General features: G+C 28.4%; 5 protein-coding genes across 5 annotated transcripts in view; 3 read left to right on the top strand and 2 right to left on the bottom strand.

Moving 5' to 3' along the window:
* The first annotated feature begins 6,583 nt into the window (after positions 1–6,583).
* LOC113389830 (RNA pseudouridylate synthase domain-containing protein 1-like) lies at positions 6,584–7,771 on the top strand. The gene is made up of 5 exons (XM_026626834.1): positions 6,584–6,790; positions 6,847–7,090; positions 7,150–7,308; positions 7,364–7,481; positions 7,603–7,771. Exons 1-5 carry the CDS (start codon positions 6,584–6,586, stop codon positions 7,769–7,771), a joined length of 897 nt encoding a protein of 298 aa, XP_026482619.1.
* A 400-nt stretch (positions 7,772–8,171) lies between these two features.
* On the top strand, positions 8,172–8,803 carry LOC113389829 (28S ribosomal protein S18c, mitochondrial-like). The gene is made up of 2 exons (XM_026626833.1): positions 8,172–8,364; positions 8,427–8,803. The coding sequence occupies exons 1-2, from the start codon at positions 8,328–8,330 to the stop codon at positions 8,801–8,803; spliced, it is 414 nt and encodes a 137-aa protein (XP_026482618.1). The 5' UTR covers positions 8,172–8,327.
* A 110-nt stretch (positions 8,804–8,913) lies between these two features.
* On the bottom strand, positions 8,914–10,221 carry LOC113389828. The gene is made up of 4 exons (XM_026626832.1): positions 10,185–10,221; positions 9,756–9,980; positions 9,484–9,638; positions 8,914–9,411 (listed from the first exon to the last, which is right to left on the bottom strand). The coding sequence occupies exons 1-4, from the start codon at positions 10,213–10,215 to the stop codon at positions 8,914–8,916; spliced, it is 909 nt and encodes a 302-aa protein (XP_026482617.1). The 5' UTR covers positions 10,216–10,221.
* Positions 10,222–10,784: 563 nt separating this feature from the next.
* Positions 10,785–11,377, top strand: LOC113389246 (protein CutA homolog). Its single transcript, XM_026626301.1, has 2 exons — positions 10,785–11,047; positions 11,111–11,377. The coding sequence occupies exons 1-2, from the start codon at positions 10,856–10,858 to the stop codon at positions 11,351–11,353; spliced, it is 435 nt and encodes a 144-aa protein (XP_026482086.1). The 5' UTR covers positions 10,785–10,855; the 3' UTR covers positions 11,354–11,377.
* A 95-nt stretch (positions 11,378–11,472) lies between these two features.
* The window catches only part of LOC113389827 (aminopeptidase N-like), a 24,649-nt gene continuing 16,391 nt past the window's right edge, over positions 11,473–19,730 (bottom strand). The window contains 15 exon segments of the mRNA XM_026626831.1: positions 11,473–11,625; positions 11,709–11,790; positions 11,850–11,993; positions 12,423–12,666; positions 12,733–12,839; positions 12,911–13,064; positions 13,198–13,303; positions 13,554–13,701; positions 13,758–13,887; positions 15,097–15,450; positions 15,566–15,813; positions 17,177–17,310; positions 17,378–17,590; positions 17,733–17,830; positions 19,511–19,631. Of these exon segments, the coding sequence (XP_026482616.1) occupies positions 11,473–11,625; positions 11,709–11,790; positions 11,850–11,993; positions 12,423–12,666; positions 12,733–12,839; positions 12,911–13,064; positions 13,198–13,303; positions 13,554–13,701; positions 13,758–13,887; positions 15,097–15,450; positions 15,566–15,813; positions 17,177–17,310; positions 17,378–17,590; positions 17,733–17,830; positions 19,511–19,631 (2,436 nt within the window).

Raw genomic sequence — 19,730 nt, 5'->3', positions numbered from 1 at the left:
TAAATATTGTTAAATTGTCTAATATCTATAAGAATTATATAAACTGAATTGCAAAGTTGAAATTCTTTGTTTAAAGTATATTAGAACTTTAGTCAAAATTAAAAATAAAATCTGAATTATTTTGTTAAAACAAGCAGAAAGTTCTTTGAATCATTCAAATTGGACGCTTAGTTCTCTCAAAAACTGTCATTTTTTGCACATTTAGCTCTGTATCTGCGAAATGGCTGGGCCTGCCTTTGCCAAAAACTAATAACCACTTCTCCCAATCATTACTAATTGAATGTTTTTTAGATCACTCAAATCGGATGCTCCGTTCTCTCAAAAACTCGATTTCTATTTTCTGCACTCTTTGCTCTTTATCTCCGTAACTGCTGGAGCTGCCTTTGCCAAAAACCAATCAGCACATCTCCTTATCAATATGAATCGAATGTTGAAATCGGTTGATCGGTGTTCCCGAAATCGTCGACGAAAATTTGTTCCCGCACACACACACACATCAATTTTTTCTAAGGTATGCCAAAATGTTCAGAAGGTTTTGAAACGTAAAGATATATACAAATTTTCATAATATCCAATTTAAATTTGAACAATACAAGAGTAAAATTTGTTGAATACTTGGGACAGGTAATTTAATTTCAGTGTACAAGTTAATAAATCTATTATAACTATTATATCCTTCTCCTATTTGACCTATGCCCAATAAGCAAAACATCATTAAATTACAAAATGTACAATAAATGTTAAATAAAAAGTTAAGATTTGTTGAAATGAATAATTATCTGCAAAAAGTGCTTTAGATGTGTGTGCAAATGTAAGTGTGCATATCGATGATAAATTACACCACGTGTAGAGAAAACACTTGCAAAAAACGAAAAATGCATATAAATCGAATAATCCTTATCTGCATGCAATTATGCAGTTATTTTTGATATACCGTTAACAGACATTCTTCTTATCGCCAGTAATACATAGAAAATAATTATATATTATGAATGCATATATATATTCGCAATTTTTTCGTTAATTTTCACATTGGATTAAAATTTACAAAAATGCTTTTCCATACACATTTCTTTGTCTTTGAAATCCACGACGTCGACATCGTTTTAATTTATTTAATTAGTGACACAACTAGAATTGTTAAATTGTTAAATGTCGAACAAGAAAGTAAAAGTAGTTCGAGCTAAAATACTATTCAAATTTGCATTCATAACCTTGTCTATACATACATACACATTTATATATACTCATATGTATCTACATATGTGTTATTTCAATAGCACATGTGCAAATATTCGAGCCATGTGCAAACAGACGTCCATAAAATTCACAAGAGTATAATAAAATTTGTTAAATTGAAATTTAACGTCAAATATTTTCAATATTTATTGTGCGGCTTTATAAATATTTAAAAATATTAAATAACTGATAATGAAAAATCTCCATTGTTTTGCATAACTTTAATGTCGAATATTTTAAAATATTGCTTGTAGTTGTTATCTTTTATGTAAGAGAAATATAGACACAGGAATAATAATAATAATAATCATTATATATATATATATATATATATATATAAACCCTTAGTTCCATTTTTACACAAATTAAATCTAAGTTTAATTCTGACCTCAAGAACTTGGTATATCAGATTAATTGCTCTAATTGCGAACTTTTTTATATCGGAGAAACTATCCAAAACTTGAGTAAAAGTCTTCATCAACATAAAAATAACTCAAAAAATTCCAAACAATTTAAGACAATGTTAACCCAGCATATTAATAATTTAAACCATAATATAGATTTTTCAACGCAAAATGTTACATTTTGAAGAGAGCGTAATTAAAAGAAGATTTGCTGAGGGGTTGTTTTTGCAATTGCATATAGACAGGGTCATAAACAAACGATTCGACAATATGGCCCTGAACAAAACAAACACGTGGTTCCTAAATAGCGTTTCAAAATTTCTTTAAAAAAATGACAAGATCCAATCGCTTTTTAAATTTCCCATAAAATTTGAACACATGCTAAAAACTGCTTCAAGAAAAAATGTGACATTTCTATCTTAAACTCCTAACAGTAAATACATAGTTTTGACAACTTGTTAAATTATCATGTTTATTTGTGTGTTTTACCATCTGTGATGTTAAAAAATATATATTTTATCAATGTGCACATACTCATACCACGGATTAATAATGTTTTCATATGTTATATTAGGATACAAAAGTGTAAGTGTTTTATTATTATTATTATTATCACTATTACTGTTTTTCTATGAAATTTCTTACATATTATTATTTATTATATTATATAATAATAATAATAATAATAATATATATTCTTATATATTATTTATTTAGTATTAATTTTTATAGTTAAATTGATTGCCACTGAATGAAGGCTAAGATGCTAGCCGAAACGTATGGATTTTAAATAAATTTCTAAAAACTCTCATACTATTTTTATTGATGTAACGTCCGACTTTTCAACTCAAATTATATATATATATATATATATATATATAAATATATATTCAGTAAGTGTTTATGAACCCCTTAACTATGAATACCAAAAATACAAATTTTCTAACAATTGGTGTTTAAATGCTGATGAAGTTTAAAGGCCCCTGGTATAATCATTTTAAATTAATTATGACTAACGTTAAAAATTCCAAACTCATTATCAATATTATTTTCTAACAATAATAAAATTTATCAATTAAGTACATATTTAAGAAAAATCAAGGAGACCGCAAGTACAAAACGATTGGAAACCACTGCTTTAATGTCTGAATGTAACAATTTTATATTAATTATTTATGGCTACAATTATATAATATATTATTGTATAATATAATTGCAATCACGAAATATTCCAAGTATTTATAGATATTAATTAAAATGCAATAAAAATAAGTCGAACGCCATTCTTAATGTTGGTAAACAAAAAATACATAAGTATGGAGCCGTATAAGAAAAAATATGTACTAAAATTTATTTGCAATTTCAGACATTATGCAGTTTTTATATAATGGAATAATAAAACTATGTACGATTTCCTAATGTCAGAATATATATAAATATATTTATATATAAACTCATGTATGTTTTTGAAGGGCGTGACAGAACCTAGCCTAACATGACAACAAGACGACGGACACAAAAACAAATCCTTAAGCTTAATCAAATAACAAAAATCATCAAACAACAATTACCTTTTTGTATATTAATATGTCGTTTACAGCTCGTTCTACATCCAAGTGTAGTTTCACTTCAAATTCATTTATTAACAACACAATCACACAAAAAACTTTCACATATCCAACGCACCGTTTAATCAAATTTCTACGAGTTTAAACATTTCCCGAACTGCGAATTTTGCTTGGATCAAAACGTTAAAGGTTTATAAATGTTTATGGAGTGTTTCGAATGCGATTCACGTAGTTTTTGACATTTTAATTCGTGTTTTGGAGACGAGCAATGCTTCGGACGCACTCACGACGCGCACGCCATATTGGAAATTGACTGACTGAACGACGAGAGCCGAGCTGAAGTTGAAGCTGAAGTTAGAGCAGCGCCTCTTGCGGGGTCGGCGGTACCAATGTTCAAGTGCGCACGCATAGGCGTAGTAAAAAATAATATAAATAATAAAAGTAGCAATAATTATTAGTTAATAGCAATTAATTGTCCGATTTGTAAATTAAAACGTATGTATCAATTCTTAGTAGCAGGTGTTCAATCATGTAAGGCGCAAGTTGTGCCACATATGGAACAGCGGCCTTTCAATAGCCCCCCCCCCCCCCCAAAAAAATCTTCTGGCCACACCGTTTGTATTACAATCTTGTTAATTTGCATAAACATTCTTTAATATATCTAAAACTGCAACAGATACTGAAATGAACAATTATTTTGGTTCAACACTAATTAAAAAAATATTTTGAAATCCAACTTACACTCGTGAAGTATCTATAATCTGTATTAAAGTATAGTAATGTTTTTTTAAAAAAAAATGTACTGTTCGCACAGCTTGTCTTACAATCTTATATTTTAGATATCGTTGATATTTAAAACCTTTATTTATAGTAAAAAATAATATAATCAACTGTTGTCTTTTCAAATTTTCAAAATCAGTTCAGGATTTTTGGTTAAACGTGGACAAAACATTTTACTAATACTCATGATACTAAAATGAACTTGTGAGGTATCTATAATTTGTATTAAAGCATAGTAATGTTTTTAAAAAAATGCACTGTTCGCACACCTTGTTTTACAATCTTATATTTTAGATATAGTTGATATTTAGAATCTTTAAAATAATAAAATCAACTGTTGTCTTTTCAAATTTTCAAAACCAGTTCAGGATTTTTGGTGAAAATGTGGACAAAACATTTTACTAACCAATCGTTGAATTAATCAATGCTAATCCCTATCATGTTTCAGCAACTGACATTTAAATTTTTAAAATCATAGCATAATCATAGTCAAGATTTAATGAAAGACCTTAATGAACAAAATAAGCAAATTGAGTTTAACTAGCAAAAACATAAACTCCCCATCAGAAAGTTAACAAAGACTAATGCTGAACTTCTTTTAATTTAAAAATATAATTAATATATATTTTGTGTTGCTTATTTTTATAAATTTTATGGTGTTAAATAGAAAAAAAGTATAAACGTAAGAATGAGGAAAGAAATGAAAATGTGAATCATATTATCTCAATTTTTTGATAGACTTGTGCTATACTTGCTCATTATATTTTTATGCTTGTATTTCACATAAAAAGATATATATATATATATATATATATATACATATTAAAAACTGCAAGAAAATTAAACGTTACTGGATAAACAAATAAATATTTTTTCCATTTCACTACCGTTTAACACATCTTATTCACTTTCTATATACAAGTTGCAGTACCATATACAATCCAGATACTTCATTAAATTTCAATATTTAATTATTTCTATCAATTAACTATCCATCATTACTCGGCTGGGATACCAAGTTCTTCATCCGTCCATTTACTAGGATCAGGATAAGGAAACTCTCCCTAAAAATAATTAAAGTATTGAAATAAAATGAAATTTAAGATATTTATGATTAAAAAACATGTACCAAAAGATAGATAGATAGAATAGAATGGAATATTATTGATTAGGGTATGAATATTTAGAAGATCTGCATCATAAGATGAATAGATGAAATAAAATCAAATGTTATTGATTGAAGTATTAATATTCAAAAAATACATACTAAAATATGATCCGGTTCAGTCCAAATATGGTACAAGCACCAGTACCACATTAAAGCCCCAGTAAGTTCACCGAGAAGTTTAATTTCTTTGAAGGACGTGAAGCACAGCGGTAATTGGCACTAAAATAATATTTTTATGAAAACATATGTTGCAGTTACCAAAATAAATATTTTTAACTGTTCCTGAAACCTATTTTAGACTTAAGACTCTTTTAATCAATAATTTTTGGTCCGAATTGATTTGTTTTGTCTTTACAGGTGTGACAATGAACAATTGACTTTTGATTGATGAGTGAATTCGTATTGCAAAGAAATTGAAAAGCCCCTTTATATGTAAAACATAAACATAACTGCTGTTATTATTTTCTTTCATTCTAAAGTATATGCTTAAAGTATTAATATAGAGAAGTATGTAATACTTTATATTAAAGATTTTTAACTATTATATTAATATAGTTATTCCCTGTATATATGACTTGAATTATCATGACAGTGTTCATATACAGATGACAAATATGTTGAGTATATAAATTATAAGTGATATAGACTTAAGTAAATAGAAAAATGTTTTTGCTGACGATGTAGATATTATATTTTACTAAATAAAGAAGTTATTTCCATTATATATTACAAATTACATAATTATAACCAAGTTACAACTACAATATGTCAAACTTACGTTCCACCATGGTTCCTGACTTGCACAATTTGATTACCTAAAGTTTGTTTGTGCAATTTAGTAGCACTAGAAATCGCTCTCCGAAACATTTTTTATTTAAAACAGACAAAAATTATTAAATTAAAATATATTTGCCAGACTTTGACAGCTTGTCCTCCACATTGAAAATGGACAGAGTGAAGTAGGCTACGCAATTGTGCACAAAAAAGCGCGCGGTTTTTGAAATATTTAAAATATAAAAATTAAACATTAACATATCCCATACTGATACTATCATATTGTATTGCAATAATAATTAAGCGTAATTTATAATACACATTATTATATTTCAATATTAATTTTAATAATATAGCAACACCAAAAAAGCCATACTCAAATAATTATTAAAACAGCTTCAAGCAGAAAATTTAATAAACTCAAGTTAGCATATATATATTAAACATATTTGAATAATTTAACTATCAAAATTATATAATAAATATGTTTTAAGTATAAATATCATAATTTTTCATCTCCATTATCTGAGCTGTCAATAACCTCAAAAACTTTGACATTAATCGTTACACTTCAAAACAAAATTTGTTTATTATTATTATCAACACAAAAATGTAACACTTTCTATTAAATTTTATACAAAACAATAAAAATGATCGAATTACTGTTAGACTTTTTGTTACAATTGCTTTTATACTTACTTCGTATGCCAATTTTAAATTATCTGGAAAAATTGATCTCTTGCTTATTTTCTTCTCATAAAAAGCCTTCTTTAGACGTTTTGCATAAAAGTGATAATTTTATTATTGTCAATAAACCATTCGATATTTTGATTAACAGCGATGATAGCAAAGTCAAAGTAAGTAAATATTATCCAATTCTGTCATTCAAAGTTAATAAATCATTTATTTTTAGCCCACTGTTCAAACGTTACTAAAAGACACCTTTCCAAACTTGGCCAATTCCGATTTATTTCATGAATTCCATTTTGCAAATCGTTTAGATTATTCGACAAGTGGTGTTATGTGCATTGCATTAACAAAGACATCATGCTCGGCAGCTGTGAAAGCTTTTGAGAAAAGACATGCCAAAAAATATTATTTGGCATTACTCAGAGGACATTTGGAAGAAGAATTTACAAACGTTGTGCAAGGCGTTGGTTTGTAAAATGTAATAGAAACTTGTCTGTTGTTATGTTTTAATATTTAATGTTTGTAGGTGAAGATAGGAGGCATGTGAAAGGTTCCCACAAAATGTGTGTAGCATCTGATGAGAATTGTCAGTCCCCACGTGATGCAAGTACTAAAATTATGATATTATCAAAAGGCTTGTATAATGGAAAAGAAGCTACTAAAGTTTTGATTAGGCCGCACACAGGTGAGCGCAAACCCTTATAATAATTATTTAAAGCTCATTTAATTAAAAATTATAGGCAGAAGACATCAAATACGTGTCCATTGTCAGTTTATCGGTCACCCTATAATTGGGGATTACACATACGGTCGATCAGAGGATAAAAGGCCTTATAGAATGTTTTTACATTCATACAGGTACTTAAGATGTAAACAAAGTATTAATAATTTAAATTATTAATACTTTGTTTACATCTTAATAGTTGCAATTGCAACTAAGGTTAATTTTACTTATTAATATTTTCAAATAATGTTTCAGATTGATTTTACCAAATGAGATTGAGGATTTAGATGTCCAATCTAAGGATCCATTTACAGAATCTGATCCAAAAATCAAATGGGTCCCTAAAGATGTTATAAATAAATTGGAAGAGTCATCGTTTGAGAAAATAAATAGAGATATGATGAATGAAATTTGTAGAAATTGAAATATGTACAGTATATAAATACATATAGTAATTATTAATTAAATTATTTTGAATATGAAAAAAATATTTATACAAATATTGGAATTAATGTATGCAATTTGTTTTAATTAATTGATATTATATTAATAAAAAATGTTCATTCATTTGCATTTTAGGTTCAAATTTGGCTCCAAAAAAGTGTACTTGTTACAAACAAATTATATTATATAAATAGCGATTTAAACCTATGAAAACATTCAAAATTTAGCAATCTATGTATAAATATTGTTATATTTAATATTAAACTGTTTGATAAACATTTCAAATTCAAATTTGGCTCACAAAAATTATCTGTGCAAACTACCAACACAAAAATACACACTGACACTTGACAGTGCGCTATTAGGTTACTTTTAATTAAAGTTTATGTATAAATACGTTTTATAAAATATAATGTAATATAAAAACGTTTATAATTTAATATATACACTGAAAAGATTCCTATATAAACATTGCTATTGTGTTAATCAACAATCGTTTGCAATAAAACATAACCTATCTAATATTGTTTTACATCATGAACTGTTTAATTAGGAGAATATATCAACAATATGGTATAAATCTCGAGTAGTGTATGTGTTTAAATCATTACCATTTACCCGAATTTTCTTTACAGGCTCTACAGTCATCAAAAGAAACATTTGCTTAACACCTCTCTCTCAATCAACCAATGTGACTTCTTCAGACGAGCCTGTGGACATACCAAATCCTTTCCAGAAAGAAAAACAACAATGCATCCTCTGCAAATACAATATACAACCTGATTATAAAAATGTTAAACTTCTATCACAGTTTCAGAGCCCTTACACAGGTCGCCTGTATGGAAGGCACATCACAGGCTTGTGTTCTAATAAGCAAAAACAAGTGGAACAGGAGATTGTGAAGGCTCAAGTTGCTGGTTTTATGCCTTATTATAATAAAGACCCTGATTTTTTGCATGAACCGAAGTTGTTTGACCCCGAAAGGCCTTTGAAACCACATAGTTATGCATAGAATAATAATGTAAATGTAGAAGTAATAATATAATTAGAAAATTAAGTATTTGTTTATAATTTAACTATGCCTAATATATCACAAGAATATAAATAATGTAACCTTCATAATTAATCTATAAAGTCTTCGGATACTGCATCATACCCAATCAATTCAGAAGAAATATTTAAAGCCTTCAATATATTTACAATTTGCACATTTCTGCAGTCGTTATTCTCATTCTTCATCGATGTCAATAAATCTTCTAGAATCTCTCTAGTAGCACTTTTCCAGATTGCAATTTGTGCCGTTACATCATCAGCACAAACATGTCCTTCAAGCTCTCTAAGTTTTCTTTTCTTTAAAGCAATTTCTCGCTTTAGTTTCAGCAGATCACTCTGGGTGACATCTTGTTGTGTAATTTTTGGCCCATTGGATGCTTCTGGTAAAATATTACTACTTGCAGCATCAAAAAATGATTCTAGGTCTGTTAAATTTGCACTAATAGTAGAATTAAGTTCAATAGGTTCACTAGGGCTTGTTTTGAGGTCTTCTTGTGTATTAAGAGCATTTATTAAATCATTTTGCGCTTGAACAAATGTATTTTGTTCATTGGGTGTTCTGCAGACCTGTTTTAATAAAACAATAATAAAATTACGTTTGCCAATCTGATTACTTATAGGAGCAATTGTTATAAATACTTGTTTGATGTCAGAATGTGCATTGAAAACTTCAACCAAAGGCACATCTTTAAGGCGATCTTCGTCAACAGACGATGTTGCTTCAACATAATTATCTTCAGGTACATAATTAGATACTAAATCTTCTTCAGTCGATACGGAAACACCTTTAGCAACTGTGGTAGAATTAACAATGTTATTAAAATAACTATAATATTGATAAATAATTATTATTAAAGAGAAATCAACAATGTTATAGTAATGTAACAAAATTAAATCATGCTATAAGTTACCTTTATCCTCGAATACAAGTTTATTCTTACTCCTACTACTAATAACTTTCCTTGGAGTCTTATACTCATTATTATTAGTATTCTCTACCAAAGGGCTCTCAACGTGCACTTTTTTATCTTTGAAAGGTGGCGTAAAGTTTCTTGGAGACCTATTTAAACCCATTCGCCTGCAAGGTGTTAAATGAGATAGCTTTGTCTTCTTATTTGGGGTACACATTGTTGTAACTGAAAGAATTAGAGGTTACATACTCTAAATTATTAAAACCGTATATTTGGTGAAAAATATATGAAATTTATTAACACTTTTAATCGTTGACAAAGCTCAAATTTAAATTGCAGTTAACTGTCAAACGGACACAAATCCGTATTAAAATATATATTTATGTTCGTAAAGAAATTATTAATATAATTCTAATATTAATTATTTACCAATAACAAAATATATAATACTATATAACATGCTAAATATTGTTTTTACAAATAAATATAAATGGTTTCTAACCTCAATCTTGTCTTGATGAAATTGTCAAGACCAAAACTTTTCAAACGATTTAAATATATATCTAAATTCGTAAGCAAATTATTGATATAACTCTAATATTAATTATATACTAGTAACTAAATAATATATACTATATTACAATTAATAACACTGTTTAATAAATAAAAATAGTAGTTAATCTCAAACTAACTTTGTTATGATGAACTGTCATGTCAAAATTTTGTAAAATATTTAAAATATATATTTAGATGCCAAAAAATTATTTACAGAACTATATTAATCATTCATAAAGATATATTAAATAACAATTAATTCTTTTTAATATTTGTTTTTAAAATATAAGTCAAAAACCTCTAATTTAATTTGTTGTGGTTAACTGTCATGACAATTATTTATAAAACCATTAAAATATATACTTAGATGCATAAAAGGATATTGATATTAATATAACTGATCATTTATAAGCATATTATGTAATAATTAATAACACTTTGATATATATATCGAAAATAAATATATATCGAATATAACCTCAAATTTACTCGATAGTTTAAACTGTCATGCCAATAAATTTAAAAAAGTTTTAAATATATATTTAATGCCCAGGGAAATTATTAGCATAACTGTATTATTAATTACAGCTTTTATGCTCCGACGAGCATTAACGTTAACACAAAATCTTAATAATACGAGAACAATGTCAAGTTACATTTCTGGCACTCATTCCATAGCGTATGTCACAGTGCCTACGCAAGAAATTGCCAAAAGAATAGCCAAAGACTTAGTTCAGGTATATAATTAATATACATTTATAATATATACTGACATATATTTTACTCCTGTTTCTGTTTAGGAGAAACTAGCTGCTTGCGTCAACATAATACCGAACATAATCTCCATTTACTCCTGGCAAGGCAAAATGGAGGAGGATTCTGAACTTCTAATGATGATCAAGACACAAACGAACAAAATCCCTGAACTTACAGCATTTGTTAAAAAGAATCACCCATATGAAGTCTGCGAAGTGATTAGTGTTAAAATAGACAATGGGAACGATCCTTACTTGCAATGGATCACTAACAGCCTTAAGAAGTAAAATGAAATATTATTTAATAATTATAAGAACAATAAATAGATCTTTGTATTTATACAAGAGTATTTTATTTTATTCACAAGCACTTACTAGTACACAGTCAATGTAATTAAAAATAATACTTAATCTTGCGTATATTCCTTTAAAAGTTTTATTACTCTATCGTAATGCTTTTGTTGCCAATGTATCATTAATTGGGCACTTTCTAATGATTTTTTAATAATCAGTTGAGAACGTGCTAAATATTTTGCATTCTGCTTTGTGAACTCCACCAACTATAAATGTACCATTTAAAATAACAATTAATACATATTTTAAAATATGTAGTATATGATTAAATATAAACATTAATTATTACCTCATCATAATCTTTCTGTGTTGTGATCTGATCCGCTACTGCATCCACATAACTGCCCAATTTATTTGAATTCGGACCCAAACTAGTAACAAACCAAATGAGGTACTTATTTGAATAATATTTGTTATTTATTATACTTACTATTCGTATATATCTTTGATTCTTTCATATAGAAACTTTCTGGCCACCATAAAAGTTTTAGAGTTTGAAGCAACACCCGAGAATGCAAGTTGGGCATCTTGTCTCCTGATAAAACTATTGCGATCTAAAGAAGCGTTCAAATATCTGCAAAAAATTAATAATATGGTAAATGATAAATGAATCTGTAATGATTTTTTTTGACTAATTTACAATACTAAGAAGATAATCTCTTTGGACAATTTGCAACATGTTCACACTGTTTACAACATTTTCAGACAATATACAATATTTTCATACAGTTCACAACATTTTCAGACAATTTTCACAGTGTTTACAACATTCTCATACTGTTTATAACATTTCTCCAGTGTTTAGAACATTTTTAGAACATTTAGAACATTTTCAGACAATTTCCAACATTTAAAAAAAAACGTTTTTCAACAATCTACATTCTGCAACCACGTTTTCAGTCAATCTACAATGTTTTAAGGCGATTTGTAAAAATTTCAAACAACCCAAATTATTTTCATACAATTTACAACATTTTCAAGACAATTGATAAATCTGCAATACCTGAGAGCCTTATCTTTATCCGTAGTGCAAGCCAAAGCCTTCAAAATAGCCAAAACTTGCGTCTGTGCCAGATTACTATCTCCAGCTAAATTCCATAAAAATTCAAAAGCACTAGATGATGTTACGTTCTCTACATCTTGGCTGGTACATTCGTCTGTTAAAAGTTCAAATGATAAAGAAGAATTTTTATCAGTATTATTTTTATTTGTGCCGTAAGTTCTGACCACCGGATGATTGTGAAAACCTGCAAGATAAAAAACTGAATAACCATTTTCTGGTAAATAACACACTACTAGATGTCCATACGTACCTTTTCTTCTGGTATCATCAGATGTTTTACTCCTAATTTTCTTATTCACCTGGTCTGAAAATCGAACAGCAGTACAGTAAACTATAGACACAATGTCTGCAGGAATCCTGAAAACAAAACACAAGAATAAACATTCTGATTTTATTATTTTATTAATTATTACACAGTGGTCCTTTACACATCAGCTGCCCTGTCACTTTTAGTTTTGTGAGCGTTCATGAATTCTTCAAAATACGATACTGCCTTTTGTCTGCAATCTGAAATTGCATATCTGCATGCCCAGGACGAGATCAGGATTCGGTGTTTCACAATGTCTTCAGGCCGAGAATGGTCTGCAAATGATAAGAATGATATTTGAAATACATTGGTAGATTTGGATTTACAACTTTTGTAAAAAATACAATTGATACCATACTATATATATATATATATATATATATATATATATATATATTATATATTAACCTGTGAGATTTTCTCTTTCTGCCGATTTGCCCTTTTTGATTTTTAACTGATGAGAAATACCACCCAATCGTTCATACATTGGTGATATAAATTGGCTTATATATTTCTGCAAATAATAAATACAAAATATTAGTCATAGATGAGTGAGTGAAATATTATATTAGCCCCGCCAGTACTTTAATGAATACAGATAAAAATGGTATTAGCTCTCACACTATTTACTAAATTTAAAGAATTTTAATTAGCTTTATTGTAATTTTGCTCTTGTTCTTTTGTATTCTCAAACAGTTAGTATAATATATAATTAAAATTGTGACAATTTTTTTTATAAATTAGGATTATTAATCATTTATTACCTCAAACAGAGGAAACTCATCCCCATACATCAAAGCTTTTTTAAGCTTGGCCAAATTTTTTAATGCGCAGTTCCAAGCTATATATTCTGTTTCTTGTTTCAAATATGAGACCAGTTTTAAAGCTACAGAATAATCCTGATCTCCAGTCCTAAGAAAATTTATTATTATTTATATTATTCTACATTATATAAATAAATAAATTACCAGGCCAAGTCCAGAGAATCATCAATGAGTTGTACTCGATTCAAAATGTGTATTTTGTCATAATTTTCTGATTGAAGATATAAAATTAATTTCTCCCAAGTTTGCAAATCGTAATTCACTCTGTAGATACCTAAAAATATGAAAAAAAAAATTAGTATAGATGAACAATTTGTGTTAAGTAATCAAGAGCATTTATGCTTTAGACGATATATCTAATATAAATATTTATATATAATCTCTTTTTGTTAAGGTTGTATGACAAAAAAAAGTTTGTAGTATTTAGCAAAATTACAAGATTGTAGTATAAACGGTGCGGTCTCAAGATTTTTTAAAAATTGTTATTTTTCTTCAACATAGATTATAATCATTACAAATAATGTTTTATTTACAAAAAAAAATTATAATTCAAATCGTATAGCGAAAGAAAAAAATTCAGGCAATTCATACTTTATGGCAAAAACCCAAACTTCTCCTTCCAGAATTTAGTAAAAAAAAAGTAAACTAGTGGGGTGGGTGGCATCGTGCCTTAAGGCAAATTGCTGGAACTTTCCGTACCGTAACGAAATGTTCGAGGAATACTGAATGTTTTCAAATAGATTATTATAAATATTGTAACATTGTCTAATATTTATAAGAATTATATAAACTGAATTGCAGAGTTGAAATTATTTGTAAAGTATATTAGAACTATAGTCAGAATTAAAAATAAAATCTGGAATATTTTCGATATACAAAAAACTAAAAAAAAAAAAAAATTTAACAAAATTTTTTTTTCCAAAATCAATTATTTTGTTAAGACAAGCTGAAAGTTCTTTGAATCATTTAAATCGGACGCTTAGTTCTCTCAAAAACTGCCATTTTTTACATATTTAGCTCTGTATCTTCGAAATGGCTGGGCCTGCCTTTGCCAAAAACTAATAAACACTTCTCCCAATCATTTCTAATTGAATGTTTTTTAGATCATTCAAATCGGATACTCCTTTCCTTCAAAAATTCGATTTCTATTTTCTGCACTCTTTGCTCCGTATCTCCGAAACGGCTGGACCTGCCTTTGCCAAAAACTAATCAGCTCTTTTCCCTATCAATAGGAAGCGAATGTTTTTTGAAACATTCAAATCGGTTGATCCGTGCGCCCTAAAACGTGACTGGAAATTTGTATCCATACATACATACACACACACACACATCCATTTTTTCTGAGGTATGCCAAAATGTTCAGAAACCTTCAAAACGTCGAGAAATGTAAAAATTTTCAATTTCGATTTTCGGCCCATTACAATAACTTACCCTACGGGAAGTTAATAAACCTCATATTCTAAAATTTAATCCATCCACTCACCTGCCATTTGTATATTAAATATAACCCACTGATCCTTCCCCGGCATATCCTTCAATGTGGCAGTCCCTGGCAAATCGACATCTTCATCAGCACCAGCACCAACAGCATAATTCTTCTTCAAGACATCTGCACCAGTCTTATTATAACTATAATCATCTTCCTCATCATCAGTACTGTTATTATCGAATCCCAAACTAATCATATTATCACTCCTCAGATTCCTTTTCCTGTCGTACTTCATATTTTCTGGACAGACCAACCACTTCCTGGGCCTGGTGTTGTTGAAGTCTTTCTCTGATTCAGTGGTGTAACTTAAAGGAACGTACCAGCATTGTTTATTGTCAGAAGAATCATCTTTGTATGTTGCATTTTGCAGGAGTTGTTTCGAACATGCGTTGCAACAGGTAACGCTCCTGGATAAAGGATAATGGTAATAAAATATTAAACAGGTTTAAAAACTATCTTTTACCCTTTACCTGTGTGATGTAGGCAGTGTCTTTCTCATAGTTCCTTTTAACGTTAATAAGGGGATAACCAGTCTGCAGAGTCCAGGAATCCATTATAGTTTTTACTCCATCATCCCTGCTCAAAATTTTGAGGTCGTCCTGTGTGCACTTGGTTTCATTTTTGTCCAATTCTTTCTTTCTATAACTTGCTGATAGGTGCTTCCATAAATCGTCCTTTTGGGCATTAGAATAAGCGTGCTCCGATAAATAACTGGAAAAGGAAAAATGATAAATTTTTGCACTCGGACTGATTTGTCTACAAAGTGAGTTACTAGGGTTTATACAAAAACCAACATTTCAGAAAACCGGTTTTCGAATTTTCATTTTACTAAAAAACCGGTTTTCGAATTTTATATAAATAATAAATTTTTGTTCGAATATTTTGTAATTTATCCGCAAATTTAGTGTAATTTAGAGTAGTATTTGACTGAATTTATTTATTGTTCAATTTTATAGATAGTAAACAAAATTATTTTAATTTTAATTAGAAGAACTAAAAAATAATAGTTTATCCTGATTAAATAACTTTGAAAATAATTATTCGTTATTCATGCATCATTTTCACATATAAGAATGAAAATATTTTTATGATAGTCAAAGGAAAGCTTTCGAATAAATAAAAATAATACATTTAAATAAAAAAATTTATTAAATAAAAAAAAAATAAAGAAATATTAGATACATGTTGATACATACTTGTTAATATCAATTTTAGTTTCAAAAACAATTAGGGTAAACTATTATTTCTGTTCCAAGCAATTTAATTAATTAATTTTAAACATTTAATTATTTTTTGTTTAATAATAATATGATTCAAAACGTCTATCAAATTGCTACTTAGACATGTCCTTTGTTTACTCACAAAATTTCCTGAAATAGAAAATACTCTTATACTTGCGACCAATTATGCTTAAATGTTTATAAAGCCTGATATAATAATTCTAAGTTTTTTTTTTCTTTAGTTTATCGCTTCTAGAGGTTAAAACTCTTTTTTTTTAAGTTTGAGTAGAGGAAGTTACTTTTTCAAGAAAAGTCACACTGATTTAAATTAATATATACACTGATATAAAAATCTAAATTAATATATACAAAACCTTTCTGGGAACCATTGCAGATTGATAAGATATCAATTGCTATTGAAACGATATGATTTAAAGAACCAAAACGCTTTCATCTATCTTTTATATTTGGCTATATTTGTCATTTTCCATTTATACAGTGAAAAACGACTTTTTTCACTAAAAAAACGGTTTTCGAATTCCATAATTTTTGTCAAAAAAAAGGGTTTCAAAACCGGTTTTTTGAAAACAGACAAACCCTAGTGAGTACATTCTCATACTATTTGCACTACAACTGGTAAATATTAATTGTATCTAAATACTGTCTTTGATGGACTAGTAGATAATAAAATTATCTTCAATTTATCTTAAACAGTATCAACTTGCAATAATTAACTTCCAAATATAAACAAAATTGTATAAAATTGTCACTCGCACTAATTTGTCTATGAAGTGAGTACACATTCTCATACTATTTGTACTACAATTGGCAAAATATGAATTACATCTAAATACCTTTTCAAGCCTAGCCTGAATATATTATCAGCCAAAATCAAATCCAGCATCCTCAAAATCATACTTCCTTTACTGTACGATATAGAATCAAAAATCTGGCCAATATCATTTGGATTAGCAATTTTTACAGACACCTAAACCAAAAAAAAAGCAATATATATCTGACCTAAATTACCAGAAAGTATAATTTCCATTTTTCACCTGATGGGATCCCTTCAAAGAGTCGACTTCCAGCAAACTCATGACCGTTTTGGCAGTGTTTTCCAGAAGAGAGTTCCATTCTGGATGCACTTGCTCCACTATTAGACCAGTGACGTAGGTGGTTACCCCTTCGTTCAACCATAAATCATTCCACCACCATTTGAGGGTGACTAGGTTGCCCAGCCACTGGTGGGTCAGTTCGTGGGCAATCACCTGGAAAAGGAAAAATAAGACTAAAGATACTAAAACTTGTCTAAACTTTTCTGGGTAATGCAAAGGATTCTGAATTTTGATACTGGATACTGAGCAATTCAAAAAATAATAATTAGACTGGTATAAGTGGATGTTTACCTACCGAAACAATCGAATATCTACTCTTGGTGTCACTCGCAACATCATCGTACAGGAGTAAAGACTCTCTAAAAGTCACTGCTCCCCAATTCTCCATAGCACCTAAAATTTTACAATTGATACAATTAATGGTAGTTTCTGCATTGCAGTTTTCTGTGACTTGTCCAAAGCTTTTGATTGCATCTCTCATGAAATTTTTTTAAACAAGTTCGAAAAATACGGTGTGCATGGTAAAGCTCTTGAATTATTTTCATCGTACTTATCAAATAGGACTCAATCTGTTTATCTGAATGATCGTGGTTGAGTAATTATCTCAGACAAACAAAATATTAAGCTTGGTGTCCCTCAGGGCTCAATTCTCGGACCATTATTATTTCTCATCTACATAAACGATCTGCCAAAATGTACAGACCTCTGTAAATTTATTCTTTTTGCCGATGACACTAGTGTGATTATAAAAAGCAATTCTTCAGAAGAAGTGAATAATAATTAATACTAATTATGAATTGATTAAATTCTAATAATCTTTTGCTCAATATAATGACAAAACCCAAATTATGTCTTTTCGAACAGTAAATAGGATAAGTCATGAGATCAATTCTTTAACTATCAATAGCATTAAATTTGAATTTTCCTCAGTCTCAAATTTCTAGGCATCCAATTACACAAAAACTTAAACTGGGACAATCATATTCATTCCATACTTGTACCTAAGTTAACAAAAGCTGTTTCATGTTGAGGATTCTAAAATCTAAATTTAGTTTAAATTGCCTTCTTTAAATTTATTATTCTAATTTCTATTCCATCTCGCATATGGAATACAATTCTGGGGATTCTCGTCATCCTTAAAGGATATATTCAAAATACAGAAAAGAGCATTAAGAATATTTTTTTCCCTCAGTTCCTTGCACTCATGTAGGAATCTTTATCGACTATTTAACATTCTCACTGTTCCCTATATATTTTTGCTAATTACGTTGTCATTCATTAAGATAAATCCTGAACGCTTCAACCTATCCTCCATGTTGAATTTCTATTAAAAAACAAGAAATTTGACTATAAAAGGACCAACTTTTAAACTTGAAACATCTTTCAATACCATAGACGGAAGAGGAGTACAGCTTTTTAATCTATTCTCACTATATGTTAGGAAATTGAATGATCGTCAATTTCATAATAGCATTCTTAAACTTTTAAAAGCCCAAAGTTTCTACGAAACTTCTGAGTTTGCCAATTTCGATATCAAACATTATTTGATAATGAAATGCCTACTGATAAATATTTGATACGTTTTTTTTAGTTTACAGTTACTATTATTTTTTCCCTTTTCCATACTTTTTCTAATTTTATTCCAAATTATTTTAACACTTTTTCTAACCTTAGTATATTATCATTAAAATTATTTTCATATTATATTCTTTTTTGATACTGCTCTTAATTATTATTTTCCAGATATGGGACTCAAATAAAAATTGCAAACGGATATTTAAAGGATTTTTTTTACCATAAGAAGAATCTCAAGATCTACGTTGGACTACAAGCCTTATATAAACTATTTCAATATTATAACATTTTTTTCTTCAAGTTATTGTATTAGATAATATTAACGTTAGGCTTAATATTATTTTATTGTTGTATTTTACTGTCATTAATTCAATTAAGATAATTTATTTTCTGTAATTACTAAATTCAATCCTGTATATGTAATATAAATATAAATATAAATAAATATAAATATAATCTGATGTAAATAAGGTACCATTTCATTGTCAATTTTATTACCTGCAGAAAATTCCGGCACTGCAATCATTTTAACGGGCCACTTTTGGAGGGCATATGGTGTGTATAAATACTGGGTCAATTCGTTGAGGATGTTTGGAGACTCTCTGAGGGCAAAATTGGTCTGTAAGTAAGGACAAATATTAGAATTTTTAAAAGAGTACATGTGTTGAATTCTTTTGTGCCCCAATTGTAAACATTTTTAGACTACAATTTACAACAA

Source organism: Ctenocephalides felis, unplaced genomic scaffold (assembly GCF_003426905.1).
Source record: "Ctenocephalides felis isolate EL2017-DRISC unplaced genomic scaffold, ASM342690v1 CF-g0.4_SCAFFOLD_03573, whole genome shotgun sequence".
Taxonomy (NCBI): Eukaryota; Metazoa; Arthropoda; class Insecta; order Siphonaptera; family Pulicidae; genus Ctenocephalides; species Ctenocephalides felis.
Note: the sequence above shows the minus strand (reverse complement) of the source record. Positions and strands in the feature narration are given on the sequence as shown.